The sequence below is a fragment of the Lissotriton vulgaris genome, chromosome 11 (assembly GCF_964263255.1).
Source record: "Lissotriton vulgaris chromosome 11, aLisVul1.2, whole genome shotgun sequence".
NCBI classification, from domain to species: domain Eukaryota; kingdom Metazoa; phylum Chordata; class Amphibia; order Caudata; family Salamandridae; genus Lissotriton; species Lissotriton vulgaris.
In genome coordinates this window covers 93,777,997-93,805,933 of record NC_141699.1, presented here as the reverse complement: position 1 = coordinate 93,805,933, position 27,937 = coordinate 93,777,997, and the positions used below count along the sequence as shown (strand labels likewise).

Genomic DNA, 27,937 nt, shown 5'->3' with positions numbered 1-27,937 from the left:
CCGGAAAGTTGGGGCACTTGCCCAAATCAATGAGGGAGGCGCTAGTGGTGCCACTACTGAAACCCGGCAGAGAGGCATTGGATGTGACATCTTATCTTGTCTATGCTGACGGTGGATTATAAGATCTTGAGCCGTATCCTTTTTTTTTTTTTGGATACATCATACATTTATTAGTGAACATCCCTCTCAATTCAGCCACAACATTAAAAAAAATAATGATTGCACTACCAGGTCAAGCAGAAGTAGCAACTTTCATTTAAAATATATAATACAATAGCACGAGTTATGGGAAATGCTACAAACCAATATGATTCCAATGGAATGAAAAAACACACTTTTATAGCTTTAAGAACCATTTGTTTCTATATATTAGCAATTTTTTTCAAATACATACATGGGGAGAGTGAGGTAACTGTAGAATGTGCAAGTACAAAAAGCAAAAATAATGTATATATATATCCATGCATACATCACAATAGATATATATATTTATATATATGTTTAACCTAACACAGAACATGTCTTGTGTCCCCAGAGTAGAGGAGGCCTCCCCCCTGCCCGTACACAGCAGGACCTTTTTTGTGGGCGGGGGAAGAGCATGCCGTTCCCCAGGGTCCATAGGGTTATAATCTAACAGTAAACAATCCACTATTCCCAGCACAGAAAATCATTGGTAAAATGTGGTATTAAGGAGTGATCACAAACATGAAATCATTGTACATTTTTTTGTGTTTTCATTATTTGAAATGACACTCTTAGCTGCTCACTGGAATAAAACTCTGCATCACACAAGCTGTGCCCCCATTCCACCCAAAACCTCCTTGTTACTTCACCCATAGCAGGGCCATAATAAGATTTTCAGCTGGGAGGGGTGAAACAAAAAGCTCATTCATATGCTTAAAAAATTAAGACCAACATTAATACTGTTCTATTGTGACTTGCAAACTATTTCATGGTTGTGTTACAGACCCAGAAATGTTGGCTGCTGAGTTTGGAAAGGAGTTGTAATGGCTTTTCAGAAGGGAAGGAAGGTACGGTGGGAGCAAACATCTTAGTCCAAAAGTTGCAAATCCCAGATTTATAGCTATGCTGCCCCACCCAAGTATGCAAGGAATTGTAATCAATTTCCTTGAAGCATTGATCATGTAATAAACCAGTAGGGAATGACTGCACTGATCGCACCCGTTGAATGGAGCAATGGCAAATGCACAATTCCTGCCCCTCTGTCTACCCTCCATCCCTGTTTCTCAATGCTCCCATGGATGCTTTGGGTAGGCTGGTAATGCCTCTGCATCACCTGTTATGTGCGATGTTCCTTACATTTGGGGAGGGTTTTTGTACATATGCCCCAGTAACCTAGCAGGCATGATACTAACACATGCCCTCTCTCCTTTGCTAGCTGAAAGCCAGAAAGCATTACCCGACAAGACATTTTTATCTGTTGAGTGAATTTTGCATGATTTATCAAATATTAATTCTGTGTTTGAGTGGCAGATTGTCAGAAAGGGCTGACATGTACGTAAATGTTCACCATGCGCATGTGAGATCAGCTTAAAGTTTGGTATTGGTTAAGCTCAGCTAGCTGCAGCTCTTTGGGGGCAGGTGGGTGGTATGGGGGTGGCGTTGGGATCAGCTGATTACTGCCATGCACTGTTCTGCACATGTCTGCTAATCCCAAGTAGGGTGGCCGTAAGCTTTTCAGTGAGGGAGCGCTCTTACAATGTAGGCTTAATGTAAACCACATGCACTGAACCCCATCCTTCTAAGGCACACACAATATTCTGGTTGAAGGGAGAGCAGATGCTGCTCCTGTTACAGATTTACCCCTGACTTTCAAAACAAATCCTCACCAGCAAAAGGGGGAGAGGTATTCAAGGATGTTGTGAACACTGATGAAAGCTGTCTTCATCTAATGGACCACTTGAAGCCTTACCCTGTAAAGTACAGTGGTCAGGCAGCAGCTGTGATAGTTTTGCTCTCAAGTAAGTAGGAAAAGAAAATGGTACTCTGCATCTCTGCCTTCTGAATGGCAGAAGCCTATCCAGACCATGTCTGTGTGGTTACTTTCCTGCAATAGGGCCATTGCATACATACCCCCGGATAGATGGAAAGACACCGCTTCCGAGACACAAACACAGAAGTGTTCGCATCTGTGCCCTCCTCAACACATTATCACTTTTGCACTCTGTCCACGCAAAAGATCTTGATCCGTATCCTAGCCACCAGACTACTACCGCACATGACCAAGCTAGTACATAGGGACCAAGCAGGGTTTATTCCTACTAGGAACACGTCAATGAACATACGCCGATTGGTCCGGATACTAGACAGTGCCGGGGACTCAGATCATAATCCTGCGGTATTATCAGTTGATATCGAAAAAGCATTCTATAGCCTTGAGTGGAAGTACCTAGATGAGGTGTTGGTGAAGTTCGGCATAGGAGAAGGGTTTGGGAGATGGAAAAGAGTTCTTTACTCATCTGCTACAGCGAGGGTACGACTAGGGTCGGTTATATCCTCGGCTTACCCAGTGCGTAGAGGGACGAGGCAGGGTTGCTCGCTGTCTCCCTTGCTGTTCGCACTGGCGATGGAACCACTGGCGGCGCAGGCAAGGTCAAGGGCAATGTATCAAGGGATCAAACAGGGTGTGGAGTCGCATTACATATCACTGTATGCGGATGATCTGTTACTATACCTAGCAGACACGGAACGGGCCCTGGAGGGGGCAGTAGACATGTTATCCAGATTTGGTCAGTTATCAGGCCTTAAGGTGAACTGGACTAAAACCTGTGTTTTTCCATTCCGGGCAGGCGCGCCGTGTCCCCCTCTTACGATGGAGGTGGTCTGGGAGCCCTCCTGCTTCACTTATTTGAGTGTCCGCATCTACCATGAGGCCGCGAACCTGTTGGAGGGTAATATAGGGCGTTGCGTGCGCGCACTGAGGGGTTTCATAGCCTTTTGGGCCTCCCTCCCCCTATCAGAGTTGGGCCGAGTAGCACTATTGAAGATGGTGGCACTACCGCCGTTGCTTTATTACTTCCGTACCCCGCCGATATGGATCCCACAGCGGATCTTCAAAGAACTGAAGATGATGGTGACTGACTTCCTTTGGGGTCACCGACGACGCAGGGTGGCGTTGAATACTCTGACTAGACCCAAGCTCGAGGGGGGGATGGCAGTCCCCGATTTTGAATTATATTATTTGGCGGCACAACTGCAGATACTAACGCAACACATTGCCAGAGAGTTCAGGGGACCGGACCACAAACGAGGGACTGGTATTCAGCGACATGTCTTGTCCTACATAGTTATGCAACAGAAACTAGATATGAGGGACCTCACAATGGAGGAAAGAACTCTCAGATTGTGTTGGCACAGAAGTCTGAAGAGAGCGAAGAGAGCCCGGCCATATGCGCCGGAGATACCACTGGGGATGCTGACTGCGCTGCCACATGGGGGCGATTGGTCCCAGTTGTCAGAGTGGGAAGAGTTGGGCTTGCAGATGGTGGGGGACTTATACATAGATGGGACATTGGTCCCATTTCAGACGTTGCAAGATCAGTTTGGCCTGCCAGACGGGATTTTTCTTCTGCACGCAGCAGTGGTTGCGGCGATGCAAAAGTACTGGAAGGGAGGGCTAGCTGAGCCAGAAACGACCATGGCCTGCTAGTATGTGGTGATGGCTGCGGGCACTTTTAAAGCGGTGACCTGCCTCCATACTAGAATGTTAAATGAGGGACTGGAACCACTGCAGGCGCTGAAGACGAGATGGGAGGACAGCATAGGTAAGCCCATACCGGACACGGTCTGGGGCCATATTATGAAACGGATGTGGAAGGGAACCAGGAATGCACGTTTTCAGCAAGTACACTTCTTCATCATACATAGGGCCTACCTGACCCCGGAGAGAATTAAGCGGTAGTTTCGGGTACACTACGCAATGTGCCCGAGATGCTTGGTGCCTGAAGTTGACCTGGATCACCGAAGCTAGGGACATACTGGCCTGAAGTGGGAGAACTCCTGAATGTGGTTACTGACAGGGAGGTGGACTTTGACATGGCGGCGTGTTTACTGCTTTGGTTCCCTCACACAACGAGGACGAAAATCACAAGCAAATTTATCGACCTAGGACTCATGTTGGCTCAGAGAGAGATTACCTGGCACTGGAAATCCAAGGAGGGCCCGTCAGTGAGGAGGTGGATGAATGAGCTGTTGAAATGGTCCGGATGTGAAAGTGTAATTAGAATGCGACAGGCTGCCAGGACTGACAATGATAAAAGCTTGGTGATGGCGAGAGCATGGGAAATGATAGTTCAAGCATTGCGTGACTACATGATAGAGGATGAAGATTAGGCACATTGAATGAATGGGGCTCCATGAGGCTTGAGCGAACAAAAGCAACACCCGACCAGTGGCGTGCTCCAATATCAGTACAGACTGACTATGCCCACATCAGATCAGCAGCAGTTGGGGGGGAGGAGGGAGGGAGGGATGGTTTGAGAGGGGTTGTTAGGCACCGCGGCAATATTATGGAGGGTACCTGCAGCTGGGACCTAGAGCTGGGTTAAAGCGGTGAGGTCCCCGAGGGGAGTAAGGCAGGTTCCCGGGAGGCGGTAATAGTAAGACCCTGGAGACGGCCACCATAGAAGAACACTAGCAGGAACACGTTGGAACAGGTGTTAGAATACCGACATCGCCCCCACAGGGCGCCTGGATGTGCTTGACGGTGTATAGGGGGGTGGGAGTTTAGGGGGGTAACAAGCAGATACTGAATGGTGTTGTTAACCAGACACCCATATGAGGTGGCCACTGTGACATTTTTCTTGCAAATACGACCTGGTGCGCCGCCCGGCCTCCGGGATGTGGGCTAATTGGCTGTGTACAAATTTCCTATTATTTCTATGCTTTGTGATGTCATTAGTGTACTGGTTGACCTACTTCAAGGTCTTGTTTCTTATTCTGCAATAAAAACAAATTAAAAAAAAAAAAAAAAAAAGCACACGGGTATCCAGTTGTAAAATTATTTATTTTAAACACCCTTCACCCTCGACAGACGCGTTTCGCTGTAAAAGCTTCATCAGTGTCAGTTTGTGCATAAGAATGATCGCCATTTTAAACCCCACCAAGCCTTTCATTTCCCAACAACATAAGCGATGGTAAATCACAGTGAAAGTAGCGGCCATTTTGTAGTGTAGTGTTACACATACATTGCAATTGAGTACATGGCGAATATAAAGTGCTCTAGTGCAAATTTAAAAACATTGACAGCAACAAGCATTTCATTATTGATGTGCACACCTCATTTCATTAAATCAATCAAGTATTATAACATTTCCATCATCATTTGTTTGAAAATAAATTTTTCAGGATTTATATCTGTATTATAATGGGGTGTATCCCCTAAACAGATTTCTTTAACAAACCAAAAGAACTTCATAGTTTGTTATATATATATATTCACTGAAAAAAACATAGGTTTCAGGCCTTATATAGTTAGGAATTAGCATTTAAAAAACCTTTGAAATTCGCTCAAAAAACTATAGCAACTAGCCCACCAGGAGCCTCCAGTATGCGCCAGGGGGCTGCTTTGCTTTACCCCGGTGGGCGGCGGTCCCCAAGGCAGTGTGGGGGGGATTGGGCACCCCCAAACTTCTTTATCACTATGCTCCTGCGATTTGGTCCTCCTGGGGGTAATTTTGAAATAAACATACCGGGTTTTAAAAAAAAACATTTTTGGCCTTGGGGGGTCCTTGTGGGCCCCCCTGAGCAGGCCTAGGGGGTCAGGGTGCTTCTACACGTTTGTTTTTCTGCTTTCTTGTGCCTCGGTCTACCTAGCACAAGATGGATGCCAACACTTCCTGGTTAGAATTGTTGACAGCCAATGAGCATGCTGCTTTCTCGGGAAGGCATGCTGATTGGCTGCCACTGTCTGTCAACACTCCAAACCAGGAAGTGTTGGCAGCCATCTTGTGCCTCGGTAGAACCAAAGCACAAGAAAGCAGTCAAACAAAGGTGGAAAACACGCAAAGGGGGCACGGTAGAAGCACCCTGACGCCCTAGGCCTGCTCAGGTGGTCCCACAAGGACCCCGAAGTTCCCAAAAAACATGTTGTTTTTTTAAATCGCGAGGTACGCACACCGTACGCGTACCTCTGCTTAGGTACGCGTACGGTGTGCACACCTCACGATTTTTTTAAAAAAAACAATTTTTTGGTGGGCCTGGGGGGTCCTTGTGGGACCCCCTAAGCAGGCCTAGGGGGTCAGGGTGCTTCTACCCTGCCCCCTTTTTGAGTTCTATACGTTTGTTTTTCTGCTTTCCTGTGCCTCACTCTACCGAGGCACAAGATGACGGCCAACGATTTCTGTTTTGGAGTGTTGACAGACATTGTAAATTGTAAATTGATACTTGTATAGCGCACTACTCACTCGCAAGGGTCTCAAGGCGCTTGTACGAATACCGCTGTGGAACCCATCCTGGCTTTCCCTGTGAGGCGTCCACTCCTGGGCACCCCCAAGGTGGAGGCCAGGCATCCTTAGCGTTGTGGGGGCCATTGTGGAGATTAAGCAAGCTATTGCCCAGAGTTGCAGAGTGGGACTCCATGATTGGAATAGGCACCGAGGCGAGAATTATCAGGTCCGTGGAATTTTGAGCCCAAGACCCGCCGAGGCAGGGGATTGAACCCTGGTCCCGGGCTAGACCTCTGCATCAGGTCTGCCGCTCTAAACATTGAGCCACACTTCTCCACTGTGAGATGTTCCCTCCTGGGTATCTCCAAGGTGAAACCAGGCATCCCCGGCGTTTGTGGGGGGCCGTTGTGGAGATGAGGCAAGAGAATGCCCAAAGTTGCCGAGTGTGATCCCTGGTTAGAGAAGGCACCGAGGCAAGAATTATCGAGTCCACTGACTCTGGTTCACGACCCTGCTGCATTGGGAATTGAACCCTGGTCCCGGGGCGTCCTCTGCTTCCGGGTCTGCCGCCTCTAACCAGAGAGCCACACCACTCCACTCATCCTCCAGCTAAACCACATCCACCTCCTACACCCCTCTCAGGGCACCCAGTACACTGGGGGATTTGTTCATGATCTTTTGATATGTTAGTGAGACCGCTTTGTCAATCATTCAGGTATTTGCTCTCCCTCCGGTAGGTGGCATCGCAAAGCATGCCTCAATTGTAGGCAGCAGAATCTTTCTCCCTCTGTCATTTTCTATTCCGCCTGTAGCTTCTTGAACAGAATCAAGGCCCTTCTGCGGCAAACATCGCTCAAACGCTCTATCGCGATAAGACTTTTTTTGCGGAAATGCTTTAGCCACCCAACCCCACCCAGAAGGTCACTATCCCATAGTGGGGTTTGTTCTGTCAATATGTTTTCCCACCCCAGTATTTTCATGGTCCTACACCACACCTGTAGTACCATCTGTGTGTGCGTCAGCAGCAGCCTGTCTTGCTTTTTCTGTACAGTACCCCCTGATAGTCTTGGCTCCCCATGGCTAAATGATCTGCTCGATATGATAGATCATTGTGTGCTGCATATACACAGTCATTGACGTTAAAAAACTGAGAGGCTAAATAATAGTTCCTGACATCAGGGACTGCCAGGCCTCCCTCATATGCCCCCCCACTACAGTTTATGAAGCGCTATTCACTGGCTGCCTCCCTCACATAGCAGGGTGTGTTGTTCAGCCTCAAGAGCCTGGAAATTTTCTCTGGCACTTGGTAGGGGTATTTTGCAACACGTATAGAAGACATGGAGGACCATTTTTTTAAACAGAACTGCCATACCCATAAGAGAGACTGGGAGGTACTACAAATAGGCAACGTCCCCCCACAGCCTCTCAAGCTGGGCATAGACATGTCGGCCCATGAAGTCTTCTGGTCTGGAGATCCAGATACCGAGGTATTTGAACTCCTCTCAATGGACCAGAGCCACACAGGCGAATGTCAGAACCGGAGCCCCACCCGCTAGGAAAAAACACTAGGGACTTATCCCAATATGGTAACCTGAGTAACTGCCAAAAAGAAGCAATATGTGAATAAGCTTGTGGCAATCTGGTGGCGCCTTTGTGTGTATTATAAAATGTTGTCCGTGTATAGGAAGATACACTCTTTCTAGCTGCCCTCCACATCTATACTCCATACCACCAGTGGTTCCAGCGCCAGCGCGAAGAGCAGAGGGAAGAGTGGGCAGCGCTGTCTAATACCCCTATATAGCCAGAATGGCCTAGAGACTGTCTCATTTGCAAGGAGTTTGACCCACTTAAAGAACTTTGGTCTGAATGCCAGCCTATTAAGGACCGTGAAAAAGTATGGGCATTCAATGCTTTCAAATGCCATTTGCACGTCAAGCGACAATAGCGCAGCAGCCTCAGTAGGCCATGCTGCTGCCGCCCACATTACATCTTATAGGTGGCGGATATTCAGCCTGGTACTTCTGTGTGGCATAAAGCCTGACTAATCAGGATGGACTATAGTCAACACCATCCGGCCCAGTCAATTTGCCAGTACCGTCACTTTGAAATTGAGCAGCAAAATTGTCCTATAGGAACTACATACTTCAGGAGGCCTTCCTTTCTTTGGAATGACAATGAAAGTGGCCATCCACAAATCTTCCGGCACCCGTCCCTCATCTTGTGTGGCATCAAACATGTTGAGCATTGGCTGGGTCACCCCCAGTGCCACACACTTATATAATTCTGTGGGGAGGCCACTTGGGCCGACTGCCTTTCCAGATTGTAGATATCGAAAAGCCACTACAATTTCTTCTATCGTCAGGTCTTTGTCTTCTCCTGATCTGCTAGAGACTAATTGGTATATTTCCTCATGGTAGGTTGCTCCTGTCTTCCTTGGGGGGTCACCTGGGTCGGGAAGCTCTAAGTCCCAACTTCGGCTCTTGTCTCTCCTCTCTAGCCATGTTATCATCTTATTGGCTTTGTCCCAAGGTAGTATATGTGTCTTTGTGTGGCTATCGAGTGTGCGCAGGCTGCTTCTTTCTTCAAATCCCTAAGCTCTCCCTGTTTCAATCGCAATTTGTGTTTCAAAATTGAGTCTGTCACCCCTCCCTTCCCCAGTTGCATCTCCATGTCAGTTATTTCTCACTCTAACATGTCGCAGTGGGAACATCGCTCCGTTTTCTTTCCCCTACCCACCACCTGTACGTACCCCGTCGCTACCACTTTATACGCTTCATAGAGAGTACAGTGGGAGTCCACTGATCCCATGTTTTCATCCAAGTATTGTTGCATTTGTTCCAGGAATCCAAACTGGAACTCATAGTCTCTCAAGTGCCATGGATCCTCTCATGGCGGGAGAGTGTTGTCCTGGATGGGGCCTTCTTCGCAGAATGTTTTAATGCTTTTCAGGAACGTTTTAGTGAGTATTTTTTCAGGTCGTTAACACAATGCTGGAGGCAGCCCTATACTAGCCTCATTTTAAAAGCGGAATGTAGTCAGTTTTTTTAAAAAGGGGAAGGATTGTGAGGATCCAAACTCGTATCGTCCAATCGCATTACTAAATACTGATTATAAAATCATCATAAAATGAGTAGCTAATAGATTTAATTCAATGGCATCAAAGTTAATTCAGTTAGACCAGAATAGTTGTATTGCTGTGTGGCAGTTAGGGACAACCACACACTATTTGGTCGCAGCATTAGATTATTTTGCTGTTAACGATATACCTGCCTTAGTGCTTCTGCTAGATGCAGAAAAAGCATTTGACCTCATGGTCTGGGAATCGTTATTTTGTATTTTGCCCAGATTTGGTTTTCCCTCCCAGATCACACACTGATACAAAGATTATTTTGCAATGCAGAAGCCAGTATCATTGTTAATGCTGTAGAAGTGGGGAAACTACAGGTCTTGCTCTGAACCCGGCAGGGGTGCCTGCTATCCCCAATTCTATTTACCTTCTTCATTGAGCCATTGGCAACAGCAATTAGAGAAAATTTTGGTATCCACCCCCTCTCTGTGTCGGATGGGGAAGACAAAGCTGTTCGCCGATGACATTATGTTAAATCTTGATAGTAGTAAGGGTGTACAAAAGGCATTTGAGATCTTTGCACAGGCTGTTTAACCTGGAGGCTATAAAATCTATAAGAAGAAAACTGAAATAACTTTATGTAGGTGCAACCCAGATGTCTTGCACCCAGATATAGCCTCAGGTGTAAATCCATACCTGAAAAGATTTCTGGATATTATGTTCTCATCACGTGTTGAGGATCTATATGCTCTTAATTTTTCTCAGCTTCTCCTAAAATTACGATTCAGAAAAGGGGGTGGTGATGAACAGAGTGTCTGAATTAAGCAGACCACTCTTACCCAGTCCAAAGATCAGGGCTTGATCCATCACCGTTTTTTAGCTCACTGCACCATCCCAGCTCAGAACTTGGCTATATGCAAATTAGTCTGACCCTGGCCCAGTGCATCATGGGAACAGGACAGACCAAACTACCAAGCCAATTCTTATACTGGGAAGGAAACAAGCTACCGGGGACCGGTTTCTGGCATTTCAGCCGTCTTCGGCCCGGCTTGCTTGAATCCTGATGGTGCAGTGAGCTAGGGACTCACATCTGAGTATACCCTCCCACGCTTATGGTGGACAAAAATGATTCAGAAAAGGGGGTGGTGACAAACAGAGTGTCTGAATTAAGCAGACCACTCTTACCCAGTCCAAAGATCAGGGCTTGATCCATCACCGTTTTTTAGCTCAATGCACCATCCCAGCTCAGAACTTGGCTATATGCAAATTAGTCTGACCCTGGCCGAGTGCATCATGGGAACAGGACAGACCAAACTACCAAGCCAATTCTTATACTGGGAAGGAAACAAGCTACCGGGGACCGGTTTCTGGCATTTCAGCCGTCTTCGGCCCGGCTTGCTTGAATCCTGATGGTGCAGTGAGCTAGGGACTCACATCTGAGTATACCCTCCCACGCTTATGGTGGACAAAAATGATTCAGAAAAGGGGGTGGTGATGAACAGAGTGTCTGAATTAAGCAGACCACTCTTACCCAGTCCAAAGATCAGGGCTTGATCCATCACCGTTTTTTAGCTCACTGCACCATCCCAGCTCAGAACTTGGCTATATGCAAATTAGTCTGACCCTGGCCCAGTGCATCATGGGAACAGGACAGACCAAACTACCAAGCCAATTCTTATACTGGGAAGGAAACAAGCTACCGGGGACCGGTTTCTGGCATTTCAGCCGTCTTCGGCCCGGCTTGCTTGAATCCTGATGGTCCAGTGAGCTAGGGACTCACATCTGAGTATACCCTTCCACGCTTATGGTGGACAAAAATGATTCAAAAAAGGGGGTGGTGATGAACAGAGTGTCTGAATTAAGCAGACCACTCTTACCCAGTCCAAAGATCAGGGCTTGATCCATCACCGTTTTTTAGCTCACTGCACCATCCCAGCTCAGAACTTGGCTATATGCAAATTAGTCTGACCCTGGCCCAGTGCATCATGGGAACAGGACAGACCAAACTACCAAGCCAATTCTTATACTGGGAAGGAAACAAGCTACCGGGGACCGGTTTCTGGCATTTCAGCCGTCTTCGGCCCGGCTTGCTTGAATCCTGATGGTGCAGTGAGCTAGGGACTCACATCTGAGTATACCCTTCCACGCTTATGGTGGACAAAAATGATTCAGAAAAGGGGGTGGTGATGAACAGAGTGTCTGAATTAAGCAGACCACTCTTACCCAGTCCAAAGATCAGGGCTTGATCCATCACCGTTTTTTAGCTCACTGCACCATCCCAGCTCAGAACTTGGCTATATGCAAATTAGTCTGACCCTGGCCCAGTGCATCATGGGAACAGGACAGACCAAACTACCAAGCCAATTCTTATACTGGGAAGGAAACACGCTACCGGGGACCGGTTTCTGGCATTTCAGCCGTCTTCGGCCCGGCTTGCTTGAATCCTGATGGTGCAGTGAGCTAGGGACTCACATCTGAGTATACCCTTCCACGCTTATGGTGGACAAAAATGATTCAGAAAAGGGGGTGGTGATGAACAGAGTGTCTGAATTAAGCAGACCACACTTTCCCAGTCCAAAGATCAGGGCTTGATCCATCACCGTTTTTTAGCTCACTGCACCATCCCAGCTCAGAACTTGGCTATATGCAAATTAGTCTGACCCTGGCCCAGTGCATCATGGGAACAGGACAGACCAAACTACCAAGCCAATTCTTATACTGGGAAGGAAACAAGCTACCGGGGACCGGTTTCTGGCATTTCAGCCGTCTTCGGCCCGGCTTGCTTGAATCCTGATGGTGCAGTGAGCTAGGGACTCACATCTGAGTATACCCTTCCACGCTTATGGTGGACAAAAATGATTCAGAAAAGGGGGTGGTGATGAACAGAGTGTCTGAATTAAGCAGACCACTCTTACCCAGTCCAAAGATCAGGGCTTGATCCATCACCGTTTTTTAGCTCAATGCACCATCCCAGCTCAGAACTTGGCTATATGCAAATTAGTCTGACCCTGGCCGAGTGCATCATGGGAACAGGACAGACCAAACTACCAAGCCAATTCTTATACTGGGAAGGAAACAAGCTACCGGGGACCGGTTTCTGGCATTTCAGCCGTCTTCGGCCCGGCTTGCTTGAATCCTGATGGTGCAGTGAGCTAGGGACTCACATCTGAGTATACCAGCCCACGCTTATGGTGGACAAAAATGATTCAGAAAAGGGGGTGGTGATGAACAGAGTGTCTGAATTAAGCAGACCACTCTTACCCAGTCCAAAGATCAGGGCTTGATCCATCACCGTTTTTTAGCTCACTGCACCATCCCAGCTCAGAACTTGGCTATATGCAAATTAGTCTGACCCTGGCCCAGTGCATCATGGGAACAGGACAGACCAAACTACCAAGCCAATTCTTATACTGGGAAGGAAACAAGCTACCGGGGACCGGTTTCTGGCATTTCAGCCGTCTTCGGCCCGGCTTGCTTGAATCCTGATGGTGCAGTGAGGTAGGGACTCACATCTGAGTATACCCTTCCACGCTTATGGTGGACAAAAATGATTCAGAAAAGGGGGTGGTGATGAACAGAGTGTCTGAATTAAGCAGACCACTCTTACCCAGTCCAAAGATCAGGGCTTGATCCATCACCGTTTTTTAGCTCACTGCACCATCCCAGCTCAGAACTTGGCTATATGCAAATTAGTCTGACCCTGGCCCAGTGCATCATGGGAACAGGACAGACCAAACTACCAAGCCAATTCTTATACTGGGAAGGAAACAAGCTACCGGGGACCGGTTTCTGGCATTTCAGCCGTCTTCGGCCCGGCTTGCTTGAATCCTGATGGTGCAGTGAGCTAGGGACTCACATCTGAGTATACCCTTCCACGCTTATGGTGGACAAAAATGATTCAGAAAAGGGGGTGGTGATGAACAGAGTGTCTGAATTAAGCAGACCACTCTTACCCAGTCCAAAGATCAGGGCTTGATCCATCACCGTTTTTTAGCTCACTGCACCATCCCAGCTCAGAACTTGGCTATATGCAAATTAGTCTGACCCTGGCCCAGTGCATCATGGGAACAGGACAGACCAAACTACCAAGCCAATTCTTATACTGGGAAGGAAACAAGCTACCGGGGACCGGTTTCTGGCATTTCAGCCGTCTTCGGCCCGGCTTGCTTGAATCCTGATGGTGCAGTAAGCTAGGGACTCACATCTGAGTATACCCTTCCACGCTTATGGTGGACAAAAATGATTCAGAAAAGGGGGTGGTGATGAACAGAGTGTCTGAATTAAGCAGACCACACTTTCCCAGTCCAAAGATCAGGGCTTGATCCATCACCGTTTTTTAGCTCACTGCACCATCCCAGCTCAGAACTTGGCTATATGCAAATTAGTCTGACCCTGGCCCAGTGCATCATGGGAACAGGACAGACCAAACTACCAAGCCAATTCTTATACTGGGAAGGAAACAAGCTACCGGGGACCGGTTTCTGGCATTTCAGCCGTCTTCGGCCCGGCTTGCTTGAATCCTGATGGTGCAGTGAGCTAGGGACTCACATCTGAGTATACCCTTCCACGCTTATGGTGGACAAAAATGATTCAGAAAAGTGGGTGGTGATGAACAGAGTGTCTGAATTAAGCAGACCACTCTTACCCAGTCCAAAGATCAGGGCTTGATCCATCACCGTTTTTTAGCTCACTGCACCATCCCAGCTCAGAACTTGGCTATATGCAAATTAGTCTGACCCTGGCCCAGTGCATCATGGGAACAGGACAGACCAAACAACCAAGCCAATTCTTATACTGGGAAGGAAACAAGCTACCGGGGACCGGTTTCTGGCATTTCAGCCGTCTTCGGCCCGGCTTGCTTGAATCCTGATGGTGCAGTGAGCTAGGGACTCACATCTGAGTATACCCTTCCACGCTTATGGTGGACAAAAATGATTCAGAAAAGGGGGTGGTGATGAACAGAGTGTCTGAATTAAGCAGACCACTCTTACCCAGTCCAACGATCAGGGCTTGATCCATCACCGTTTTTTAGCTCACTGCACCATCCCAGCTCAGAACTTGGCTATATGCAAATTAGTCTGACCCTGGCCCAGTGCATCATGGGAACAGGACAGACCAAACGACCAAGCCAATTCTTATACTGGGAAGGAAACAAGCTACCGGGGACCGGTTTCTGGCATTTCAGCCGTCTTCGGCCCGGCTTGCTAGAATCCTGATGGTGCAGTGAGCTAGGGACTCACATCTGAGTATACCCTTCCACGCTTATGGTGGACAAAAATGATTCAGAAAAGGGGGTGGTGATGAACAGAGTGTTTGAATTAAGCAGACCACTCTTACCCAGTCCAAAGATCAGGGCTTGATCCATCACCGTTTTTTAGCTCACTGCACCATCCCAGCTCAGAACTTGGCTATATGCAAATTAGTCTGACCCTGGCCCAGTGCATCATGGGAACAGGACAGACCAAACTGCCAAGCCAATTCTTATAGTGGGAAGGAAACAAGCTACCGGGGACCGGTTTCTGGCATTTCAGCCGTCTTCGGCCCGGCTTGCTTGAATCCTGATGGTGCAGTGAGCTAGGGACTCACATCTGAGTATACCCTTCCACGCTTATGGTGGACAAAAATGATTCAGAAAAGGGGGTGGTGATGAACAGAGTGTCTGAATTAAGCAGACCACTCTTACCCAGTCCAAAGATCAGGGCTTGATCCATCACCGTTTTTTAGCTCACTGCACCATCCCAGCTCTGAATTTGGCTATATGCAAATTAGTCTGACCCTGGCCCAGTGCATCATGGGAACAGGACAGACCAAACTACCAAGCCAATTCTTAAAATTACAACATTTATTTTCACGCTGGAACTCTCTCCATTTGACTCATTTCGGGGTGGTTTCCTAGATAAAAATTTAGCCCGGGTGGAGTTCTGCTCCACGGGAACTCCACAAAGTGATGCCAAAACTCTGCTGCGCTCCACGGAGTTCAACAAGTGGTGGAATTTGGAAAGTAGCATTGCTCGCACTGATTTTAAGCACCGGTAATGTGTCTTGCACTGTAAAATCAGTGGAAGCAGGATTACGCGCAGCACAAGCGGGCGCTGCTTCATTCTGCCACCTAAGCAGATGTTCTACTCGAGCTGCAGCATCCTCAATGCGAGCGGCAGATTTCTCACCTAACGCAACCTGCCACAACCACCCGATTTCAGAAATCTCGCCAGGAGGAGGTCTAGCGAGTGATTTTTTTTGCGAATGCACGCTTACTTAACGTTGGCGAGCCATTTCAGAGAAAATACTCATATGATCCAGTTCTAAAGCCAGGGCATTATGATCACTGTCTTCTCTTTCAATTATCTTCATGCCACTCAGGAATTGCCAAGATAGTAATTCCAATAAAATCCAACGAATTCTGGAACGGTAATTAACCCTCTTAAATGTGTTTTACGTTCTTGTCTGACGTAGAACACCCATTACAAGCTTGTAAACAGTGCTTGAGTGTAATTAAAGCAATTTGGAAGTCAGCTTTCGTGTTTCTAGCTGGGCTAGCATGGCAGAACCCCGGAATTTCCCTTTCCTTGCCCCCTCACCAGTAACGTTTACCAGCAAGTCTGAGGGTTCATACACTGCAATTTGATATGCAGCAATCAATAGGAAGTCATAGCCCTGTAACCTTTCAAGGAGATCATCCAATGCTATTACAGTCAGAGACCCCTGCTGCTGTGTGGGGAATCTATTATATATGTTAATTACATGTTTTTTTTTTGCCTGGCACTTTCAAATTTAACAACCAATAGTTCCCTGAAATTTACAGTCACTTTTTTAGGGAACATTGAAGTTTGGTGCTACCCCAAACAACAAGGTCGTCCCATTAATGAAATGGAGGCTTCTATACTAAAGTTTGAGAATCCCACTCTGAAGTTTGGGTGTGGCCCAAGTCTCTTAGAAGAGACAAACATCAAAACCATCTATTAATTTCCCCAAATCCTTAAAATTGAGCTTGGTCTTGATGCCTGCCAGACTCCAAGAGAAAAGCTTTAATTTCTCATTGTCTGTTTGCATTGAAGACTGTATGATTTCTCTTGGTTAGCCCCTTACTTAAGTCCTTAAAGAATTCCTTCAAACCTCCTGGCCCATCGTGTTATGATGAGCCAACTCTCCAGGGGCACGGGGATTCTCAATATTTCCCATCAGGGTTCCGTAGTGTGGCCCCCCTTGGTATACTTGCTCTGCGCCCTCTTACCCTGGGTCGACGATAGCATTACACTGGCATCAATTCAGATCTTCAAGGGTGGCAATGGGTTCAAAGTGGTTTTGAATTAAGAACATGAACATTTTGCAGTTCCAATTACTCTATACTTTGCTTGATTACAAATTAGCTCCTGATAAACCCTATAGCCTGTAAATGTCAGGGTTTTGTAAAGTGCACGATTAACCCATTGGGGTCTCAAGGCACTGGGGGTGGGTGTGAGCAGCTCCGTTAGAATCATTTGAAGAGCCAGGTCTTCAGATCCTTCCTGAATTGGTGCAGTGTCGGGCTTCACCGGAGGTGAAGGGGGAGTTTCTTCCAGGTCTTGGCTGCAAGATAGGAGAAGGACCTTCCACCAGCTCTGGTCCTGTGGAAGCGTGGGACGGTGGCCAAGGAGAGGTTGGCTGAGCGGAGGGTTCTCTTGGGGGCATGGAAAGAGAGGGGGTTGTTGAGGTATTGGGGTCCAGTGTTGTGGAGGGCCTTGTAGGCGTGTGTGAGGAGTTTGAAAGTTATTCTTCTTTTGACCGGGAGCCAGTGGAGTTCGTGGAGGTGTTGGGTGATGTGGTTGTGTCAAGGGATATTGAGGATTAGTCTGGCTTCTACAATTTGGGCATTCTGGAGTTTACATAGGATTTTTGTGTTGATTACAGCGTAGCGGCTGTTGCTGTAGTACAGTCTGGTGGTAATGAGTGCATGAGTGACGGTTTTCCTGGAGTAAGGGGGGTTCACTTGAATGTATTGCGTAGTATGCAGAGGGTATTGACGCATGCAGAGGAGACTGTGATGATCGGCCATTAATGGTGAGTGATGAGTCCAGTATGATGCTGAGGACCCCTGTATGGTCCGTTGGGGTGGTTGGGTTTCCAAGGGCAGTGGGACACTAGATGCGGAAAGGGTGGAGCCAAGGATGAGGACTTCTGTTTTTTCCAATTTGAGTTTCAGGCAGATGTTCCTCATTCAGGTTGCAACAGCTTTCATCCCTTCATGGAAATTGTGCCTGGTGATGTTGGGTTTCTTGGTGAGGGAGAGGATGAGCTGGGTGTCTTCGGCGTAGAAGACGATGTTGAGCCTGTGCTTTCTGACAATGGTTATGAGGGGGGCAAATAGAAGTTGAAGAGGGGGTGGCTGAGGGAGGATCCTTGGAATACTCTGCATCTGATCTCTGTTAGTTCTGAGAGGAAGGGCGGGAGTCTTATTCTCTGGGTTATGCCTGAGAGGAATGATAATAACCAATCTAGGGCCTTACCTTGGATGCTGGCGTCATGAAGTCTGGTGGCTAGTGTGCAGTGGGAGAGGGTATTGAAGGCTGCTGATAGGTCAAAGAAGATGAGGGCTACCATTTGGCCTTGGTCAAGGAGGGCACGGATGTCATCAGTGGCGGAGAGGAAGAGGGTAGTCTCCGTGCTGTGGTTGCTGTGGAATCCAGATTGAAAGTTATCCAGGATTTCTTTGTTTTCAAGAAAAACATTTCTGTTGGCTGAATAAGCACCTTAAACATGGCACCAGTTTGACCAGCTTGGCAAAGTTCACTCCTATTAAAGGAGCTGTAGCTGTGACTCAATTTACAAATGGGCTGGGTCTGAAATGGGGTGGCGAAGTGAGCTAGAGAACAATGATGGATTCAATCTAGATCTGTGACTGGGGGTGAGATTGTGAAAAGTTTCAGCTCTCTGTCCATCATCTTTTTGTGTTTGTTACGCGTGCTCAATTTACAGAGACATCCTCACATGTATGCCAACCATCCCAATTCAGAAGGGAGACTACCGATTTCAAGAAAAGTCCGGTATGCAGAAACCCTACTCGAAGTTTTGTAAAACTGCAAAAACTGTAGTCCTAATAAGGCTCTTAGTCTATAATTCTTGGACGGGGCAATTAGAACATGTGACATGCCGTAACATGTTATTTGTGACAGTTTTTTATAACACAAACAAAAGCAGTGTTTGGTGCTTTGCTTTTGTTTACACTATGTTGTTAAACTGCTAAAAATTAAATGTTCATTGTCTCTCACTATACACACCAACTAACTCATCTTAGGCAGATAGCCTATGATTCAATAAAGTCAATGGGCAAAATACATTGTCCTGACTATTTTTAAAAAAATCTCCCACTGGCCTGCTCTGAAATATTGACAAGTATGTCCTCACCAGGCAGGCAAGAATCTGTAGATATGGTGAACATCCCACTGCTGACATGGTGGAACCGAGGGAAGGTCCACCACGGCTAAAAATAGCCCATAGACCTCATTTAAAAAAAGCAATGATTTGATAAAGGAACTACTATGGTTAGACACACCATATGCAGCTAAAATGGTAATTTTCTGTGTACCTTTCCTGCTGCATGTATTTAGAAAGCTATTATAGGACTGTATTGCAATTGAGGAATTTAAGAGAACAGCATGAACATTAAAAAAATAATTCATACTTCCTTATGTTTATATTTTCCACCTTTCATCAATACCAATTTCTATCATGTTTTCTCTTTCACCAGGGCTGGTTAATTAAAAGGTGTGGAATGAAATCTCTTCTGCTGACTGGTTATGGTCTCATGGTTATTGCACTGACACTCCTTACAGTGGCCCTGTCCATGAAGGTATGAAAAGTCTAACTTTCACATCACCCAATGTATATTGAGATATGGGGTTTAAGGTAATAATCTGGGCTACTGGTGCGGATTTCAAAGAAAGACTGGGCTACGGGTAACACTATTGAAATATTATGCGAGATACTGCTACCACGCTTTCCAGTAAACGTACATCCGAACTCACTGAAGTTCTGTTTTCAAAAGAGCATAGTAGTTGACAATGTGAGGTCCATGCTTCAACTACTCGTTATTAGTGATCACATAGTTAGGAGACACCAGAGGTCCTGGCGATTTATATTCTGTTAGAAGTATCACTGTACTTTTGATCTACCAAATCAGATGAATCATACTGATATTGATGTGGGTTATTTTTGCCACTTATGGGATGGGTTGATAAAGTCCTAAATAGAATGAAATGTGTTAATGAAGTCCTGGACAGAACTGAACATGGGTTTTTGGTGTCTTTGATAGGCTGGTGGATTTATTATCTATTCTCTAGATAGGATGATTGATGTGCTGTTTGTGCCATTTGTGGGTGAAATATGAGGTTTGATGTTAGGTCTAGGATGTATCAGAGACTTTACAGTGCTTGATAGGATGGGTGTGCATTATTAAGGCCCTGAATATCATGTTGAAGGTGTTATTAATTAATCAATCAATCAGAGTACTTGTAAAGGGCGCTACTTACCCGTGAGGGTCTCAAGGCGCTGAGGGGAGGGGGGTACCACTACTGCTCGAAGAGCCAGGTCTTGAGGAGTCTTCTGAAGGCGAGTAGGTATTGGGTCTGCCGTAGGTGGGTAGGCGGGTCTCGTCGTCGTTGATGTTGGACCAGGAGGTCAGGCGGTTGGCGCTGGTGGTGTTCACAGGGGAGGTGGAGTCTGGGGTAGTCAGGGCAGTCGTGCTGTTGAAGCTGTCATGGATGTCAGCGATCTTGCGGTGGGAGAAGATGGCTAGTGAGTCGCACAGTTCTTGTGAGGGCGGTATGTCGTTGGCGTTGGCGCTGGGGTTGGAGAGTTCCTTTACAATGCTAAAAAGCTCTTTGCTGTCGTGTGCGTTGTTATCCAGGCGGTCTTTGAAGGAGGATCTCATGGCTAACCTGATGAGGTGGTGATGTCTGCGGGTGGCGTCCTTGTGGGCTGCGTGGTTGCCAGGTGTGCGTCCGTGGAGCCATATCTTCTCCAGTTTCTGGCATGCATGGAGGTCTGAAGCTCGTCGGTGAACTAGGTGGCTCTCTTGCTGGTGTGGCTGTTGGAGAGTTTCTTGAGCGGGGCGAGGGTGTTAGTGCAGTCGTCAATCCACTGTCTGAGGTTGCGGGCTGCGGTGTCTGGGTTGGTGGGGTCGGTGGGTGGGTTCTGGGTGAGGGTGGTGATCAGCTGGTCTTTGTTGACTTTGCTCCAGCAGAAGCGAGTTAGCTGTTGGGTGCGTGGTGCGTGGTTGAAGGTGAAATGGATGCAGCGGTGGTCGGTTCAGTGGAGTTTGGTGGTGTAATCGAAGGCGAAGTGGGTGCCTGTGGAGAAGACGGGGTCCAGCTTGTGGCCGGTGGCGTGGTTGGGTGTGGTTACGAGTTGTCTGAGGCCGAGGTTGGCGAGGTTGTCGATCAGGGTGGCGGAGTTGGAATCGTTGTTGTTCTCGAGGTGGAAGTTCAGGTCCCCGTGGAGGATGTAGTCCATGGAGACAAGTGCGTGGGTGCTGGCGAGGTCGGCAATGGAGTCGCTGAACTGAGCTTGGGGTCCAGGGGTCTGTAGATAAGTGTTCCTCTGAGGGTGGTGTTGGGGTCGGTGTGGATCCGGAAGTGCAGGTGTTGGGCGGTGTTGAGGGTGTCATCTGTGTGGGTGGCGACCTTGAGGGTAAACTTGTGGACGACGGCTATTTCTCCTCTGATTCCATTGGCGCGATCCCTGCTGGTGATCTTGTAGCCGTACGGGATGGTTATGGCGATGTCGGGCGCCGAAGAGCCGTTTCACCAGGACTCAGTCAGGAAGGCCACGTCTGAGGCAGAGGTGTCGAGCAGGTCCCAGAGCTCGACGTTGTGTTTGCGTGTTGAGCGGGTGTTAAGGAGTATGCAGCAGAGGTAATTGGGTCCAGTCCTTGGAGGTTTAGTGGCTCTGTCGCAGGTGAAGCTGCAGGTGTGGCAGGAGAAAGGTCCGTGGGTCCCTTTTGGGGCAGCCTGGAAGCAGGTGTGGTTTCGGCCGGCGTTGAGTGCGTAGAGGGGGCTGGCATCGTAGCGGAGTCTGGTGTTGTGGCGTTCGCGGGGTCCAGTGGTTCTGGCACTGGGCATGGTCCAGGCACGGACGGATGCACACGGGCTTGACTTTGGCTGCGCGGCCTCCATAAGAGGGGTAGAGGGAGGAGCAGCTGGGAGGCGGGAGCGGGGTGACCAATGGTAAAGCAGGGGGGGCGGGGCTGCAGGGACGCAGCAGTGGGAGGAGTGTGAACAGCAGGAAAAGGCAGGCAGCAGCCGGTGGGCACCGTCGGAGGAAACCTGAGAACGAAAAAATAACAGTGAAACAGTTAGGATGAAGGGAACAACACAAGTATCAGGCACGAAGCAGCTGGCAACCGTGTGGTGGCGTTTGGAGCGGCCTGCCTGCGAGCAGGGTCAGAGGTCGTTCCTCAAGAACCTGATGACCTGAAGAACATGGTACAGGGGCCAATACGATCCCTGTTAGGATGGTGGATAGGTTATTTATGTCTTAAATTGGATGAAGCAAGAATCATTGATGTCCAAGATAGGATTAATAATGCTACAAACAGCAGAGCAATAGAAGTAATTTTTGAATTAATATTAGCCACTTGCAATTGCATGGGATGCATCTTAGTCCATCATTTTTTCCCCTCCATGCCAATCTAGCCCCTGACCAGGGAAATGCAGATCATAAATCCAAAAGGAACAGTTCAACTTGAACTGACAGGCTAGGTCCCCTTAAGGTGAGAATACCAGCAATCCAACACTGGTCTAGGGCTAAAGATACATACAATGGGTGGTAGCAATCCCAAAAGAGATAAGTTGCACCTCAAGACACAAAACAAGTTTAATGGTTAATAATATTAATTGATAATTACGCACTTATATAGCGCGCGACTACCCGGAGGCATCTCAGTGCTTGTACGAATTATGCAGAGGAACCCTTCCTGGCCTTTCCCTGTGAGGAGCCCACTCCTGGGCACCCCCAAGGTGAAGTCAGGCATATTCAGCGTTGTTGGGGCCGTTGTAGAGATTAAGCAAGCTATTGCCCAGAGGTGTAGAGTGGGGCTCATGATCAGAATAGGCACCGAGGCAAGAATTATCAGGTCTGAGGAAATTGAACCCGCGAGCCGCCGAGGCGGGAATTGAACCCTGGTCCCGGCCAGACTATTGCATCAGGGTCTGCCACTCTAACCATTGAGCCACACTTCGGCAATAGCGTAAATGTCATTATAACAATATGAAAAATGGGTTGCTAAAATAACTAGTGGCATCAACTACCCAACGGTGCTGCTGGCAAGTCACAAAACATGCACATAAACAATTGAAAAATTATAGTTATAGCACTCCCGTCTTTAGTCACATTTAGTTCCATTCGAACAGAACCTTTGAAATAGGTGTCAGAGGCGGACCCGCAGTGTATAGTAATTATCGCCCAATATCTCTTCTCCCCAAACCAGCAAAGATTTTAGAAAATCTCGTCCAAGAACAACTCTCCAACTATTTAGAGTCAAATGATCTCCTCCACAACTCACAATCAATCACAATATTTTGCTTTCTGTACATGTATACCAGATATATAACACTCTGTGTGCAACATGGAATCCTGATTTGACTTTTTGATTGCCTTGAAAAAGTCTGAATACTTATTTTTGTACAGACGAAACATGTGTTGGCTTTGATCAACGGCTGGGAATTTGCTGAATACAAATAAAGGAGATCGATTTTCATCTTTTGTGGAGAATCCCTGAGAACCTATTTGTTACCTGGACGCGTCATATTCATCTATTAATCATATAATTGTGCTAGCGTTGTCGTGATATTTACCTATATCAAAGGTTATATTCGAATGGAACAAAATGTGACTAAAGGAGGGAGTGCTATAACTATAATTTTTCAACTGTTCTAGGGCTACTTATGCCTCATTACTAAGGTAGGGCATTAGTTTTGTGGCACAGTGAGCATAGTGTAAACGTTCACCCAAAAAAAGCTATGGGCTAGAGTCCCATAGCTATTACCCATGGCTGAGATTACTTCAACCATTAAACCTATCAGCTTTTTATTTTCTCTGCATCTGATGGAATGTAATATTGATGTGCTGAATAGGACAGTACATGCAGTATCAATGTCCTGGATAGTTTGGAATGCGTTAGGTTATGCTATTGGTGTTTTTATAGCATGCTAATCACCTGTGAGCTTGATCAGGTGTTCTGTTGCAGATATGTGAAGCCAGCCCTGGGAACTTACCTGAAAACTTAGGTCTTCAGCTTCTTAAAAAAGTCAAGAAGAGAGGAAGAGGCACTGATGTATTGTGAGGCGTTGTTCCAGGCTTTAGTGAGAAGATAAAAGAAGGCATGGCTCCCTGATCTCCTTTGAAAGCGGGGGATGTGAGCTTGTGGTAGACTGCAGAGCAGAGGTGTCTGGAAGATTGGTGAAAGTATATGCTGCTATTCAGGTAGGCAGGGACAGTATTGTAGAGAGCTTGGAAGGTGTGGGTGAGGAGTTTAAAAAAGGGGGGTTGGGTATCAGGAGCCACTGGAGTTCCCTAAGGTATGGTTTTATATGGGTGCGATATGGGGGGTTGAGGACAAGACTGGCTGTTGCTTTTTGGATGGTCTGCAGTCTTCTTGTGAGCTGGTTGGCAATCCCTGTTTACAGGTTGTTTTCATAGTCTAGTTTGCTGGCAATGAGAGCTTGGGTGATTGTTTTCCTGGTTTTCTCTGGTGGCCACTTGAACATTTTTCAGCATTCTTAGTGTGTTGAAGCAGGCCAAGTCCACAGCGTTGACTTGGGCGGTCATATCTAGTTTGTTGTCTTTGATGATTCTGAGGTTTCTCACTTGCAAGCAGGGGTTTGTGGTGGGTCCAAGGTCTGTGCACCGCCAAGTAGAGTCTCTTGGCAAGGTGCTCTTCTCAAAGATTTGCACCTCAGATATGTTTGAGTTCATTTTGAGGCAATAGGATTTAATCCAGGTGGCCATTTCTATTATGAATGGTGTGAACTTTTTCCTGGTGTTGGGTGTTTTGTTCGAGATGGACAGTGTCAGTTGTTTGTCTTGGGCATAATTAAAGATGTTTTTCTTGTAGCCTCCTCTGATATTGGTAAACGGAATAATGTAAATGTTAACACGTGCTTGACTAAGGGAAGAGACCAAGCGGCATTCCACAAATAAGATCTCGTGCTTCAGAGGCGTAGGGGGGCACATTGACAGTTTTGTTCTTCAGGTGATGAAGGAGCAGAATCATTCAAGGGTGACTACTTAGTTGCTTGCAGAGTCAAACTGTTGGATTAGTACCAGTGGAGAGACAGTATTGACGCTGCTGATAAGTCTAGAATGATTAGGGCTGCAGTTCCCCTTATTGAGGATCATTCGAATGTTCTACGTCGCTGATATAAGGGTGTTTTTTGCTCAGTGTGTGGTGTCAAAAAGCTGGTGTTTGGTGAGGTGGTTGGAAAGGCGCTTTTTGATGTAATCTTTTAGGACTTTGGCTGCGCAGGGAAGGAGGAGTATTTCTTGGTAATAGGTAACATTGGCAGGGTCAGCCAATTGTTTCTTTAGGATGTTGTTGATGGCTGCGTGTTTCCATGGTTCTAGATAGGTGGCTGTACTGATGGAGATGTTGAAGATAGGGGTGAGGGCCTCATTGATACGGATTGCTCCTTTCTCAAAAGCGTGGTATGAGCATGGGTCTGCCGGGCATCAGAGAGTCCCTTCATGATTGTTGTGGTTTTCTCTGTGCTAATGGTGTTACATGTTCTGATATTGTCAAATCACCTGGAGAGGGCCGGGGGGGGGTGCTTGTAGAAGGAAGTAGTATATTATAAGGTTTTGATTTTGCTGCATAAGAAGTTCCATGGCTTTATGAGTAGGCTCCCTATTTCATGGGATGCACCTAAAGCCTATAGGTTGACTTTGCCCCTTAGTCAAACTTGTCCTACAGCATCATACTAAATCACTGGTTTGTTGTCGCAAATATGCAGGTTGTGTATTCATGGGGGCTTGCTGTGGGAAGAAAATGCAAAAGAATCTGCACTAGGTTCCCTATCAGACTGTGACAGACTGGCCTAAGGCAGTTGAGGAGCCAGGACTGATTGACAGGAAGGTCAAAGAATAGGACTTCCAGTTTGGTAGTGACATCAGTCAGACCTTCCACCTTCCCAAAGAAGATGCCATGAAGCACCTTTGTTATGGCTACAGATTGGTCACTATATTACCTTTCCTTCAAATTTGTTGTTGTGCTCTTTTTGTTGGTTCTCTTGGCTGTCAGAACTTTGACCTGCTTGCGAACTATGATTTTACTTTACTGCATTTTGTTCCCTGCTTCCCTTTACCTTTCTTCATAGATTGCTTTTAACCTGAAGTTTGCTGTTTTTGATACCAACTCATTCCAGGTTAGTTTAGGTTCACCGTATATAAATCAAAACAAAGTCACCTACGAGTCTAGTCCGTCTGCGCGGTGCCGGCAAATGAGTGATTTTTGCTATAAAACTCTTACCCTTCAGTAAATATTGAAGGCATGCTTCATCATAAGACTTGTGACAGTGGAATCTTTTACTTGCACCGTGGGCTTCAACCTGATCTCTTTCATGGTGCAATTATGGGTCTGTATGCACACAACATTAGTTCAAAGTTTGTGCTGAATGAGACTAATACTTTAAGATCAAGAATAATGACATGGAAAAAGTTTATTGAAAATGTGCTAGTGGTGTGGGAGGGGGAAACGCACACAAAGCCGAATCCTTTATTGACTGGCTCAATGTATTCAACCATAACCTCAGATTCACTTTCACTGTGTGAAGCACAGAATTGTTTTATCTTGATGTGAAAATCACAACTGAAGGCAATAGCTTGCTTAATCTCCACAATGGCCCCCACAACGCTAAGGATGCCTGGCCTCCACCTTGGGGGTGTCCAGGAGAGTACGCCTCACAGGGAAAGCCAGGATGGGTTACACAGTGGTATTCGTACAAGCGCCTTGAGACCCTTGCGGGTGAGTAGTGCGCTATACAAGTATCAATATACATTTTACATTTAAATATTGCAAGGTGTATGCTGAAACCCTAGTAAGAGTAAACTAAGAGCCAGGCAGTATCCAAGTAAAGTTATTGAGAAGTGTAAAAAAGAGCAAGAAACCAAAACAGGGATGTTTTGGTGAAATATATACCATGGAAAACATGGAAGCCGGGGATCGTGTGTGTACCTACTTATAACCCCATGTCTAACAAGGTGAAAAAAGTAATCACAAAAAGTTGGCATTCTATTTTCCCATTACCGCAGCCCCAACATCAGAAATGTGCTAGTGCACACAAGGGTCCGGGGTTGCTTGTGTTCCAGTTCAGGGAAGGCCTGGCTTGGCAGTTCAGGCTGGACTGTTCCCATGATGAGCAGGGTCCAGACTGATTTGCATATGGCTGGGTCCAGACTGAGGTAGCATGTTGAGCAAAAGACTGATGGGTTTGAGTGCTACCCTGAACAATTGCCAATTGTGAGACTTATTGCAAGCAGTCTCCCATCCTCTTTTGCATGTGTAGTGTCTCCTCTTCATAGGCACATTTAGGGCCCAATTACAACTCTGGTGGACCTTGGACTGCCAGACTCGTGGTGGGGGTAGTAGCAGTCTTATGACTGCCACATTATGACCCTAGTGGTCTTGCCACCCTGGGACCGCTGACACCTACAGGGAACCAGCATTCCCTGGTGGTGGTGTGGCGGTCCAGCGGCATCCATATGCTTGGCAGGAACACCTTGGTCCCTCCAAGCATATTAGGAGTTTCCTCTCTGCCAGGGTTTTCTTGATGGTGCTCCCTTAATGAAAACTCTGACGGAATGGAAACAAAGGGGGACCTTGAGGACCCCTTGTGCCTCACACTCTGCGGATGCACACAAGGGGTGGAACAACATGAGTCCTCCCGTGTGCATGCACAGCAGTTGCAGCCGGGCATGGACTTTTCAGTCCATGCCACGCTGGAACTGTTTTTGACATTCCCATTGAAATAGGCACCGCCGTGCGAATCGCACATCAATGACTAAAAAAGTAATTATGATGTGGGTGGTTCTCACACGAGTTTGGCAGTGCGGTGGTGGGGCAGTCCTGCCACCACACCGTCAAACTTGTAATCGGCCTCTTAGAGTGCCGCTCTATAATTACTTGTCCAGCATTCATCTTGTGACTCCCAAGTCAGGGGGCTTAGTAATGACATGATAAGAGAACCAATACGAGGAGAGCAGCCAACCCTGTTGCAAAATTGAGTGAGGCTACAAGCTTCCCTTATCAAAAAAGAATAGCTGTTCTATGTATAAAAACACTTCATGTAGAATACTAATAAAGTAGAATCTCAACTTCTGGTCACACAATCAATCTTGGTCCACCATCAGTTAGTCCTCCATGGCCTCTATTAAGACAAAGGGACTGATTCACAAAAGTATTCCTGAGTATACCTGACTGTTAGCCCAATGGATG

The 27,937-nt window shown here is 47.0% G+C and overlaps 1 protein-coding gene across 1 annotated transcript in view; it reads left to right on the top strand.

Annotated features, from left to right (window-relative positions):
* Positions 1–27,937, top strand: part of LOC147679024 (solute carrier family 2, facilitated glucose transporter member 9-like) — an 803,060-nt gene that overhangs the window by 588,346 nt on the left and 186,777 nt on the right. The window contains exon 11 of the mRNA XM_086942759.1: positions 19,199–19,300. Within this exon, the coding sequence (XP_086798885.1) occupies positions 19,199–19,300 (102 nt within the window). The remainder of the gene's footprint in view (positions 1–19,198; positions 19,301–27,937) is intronic.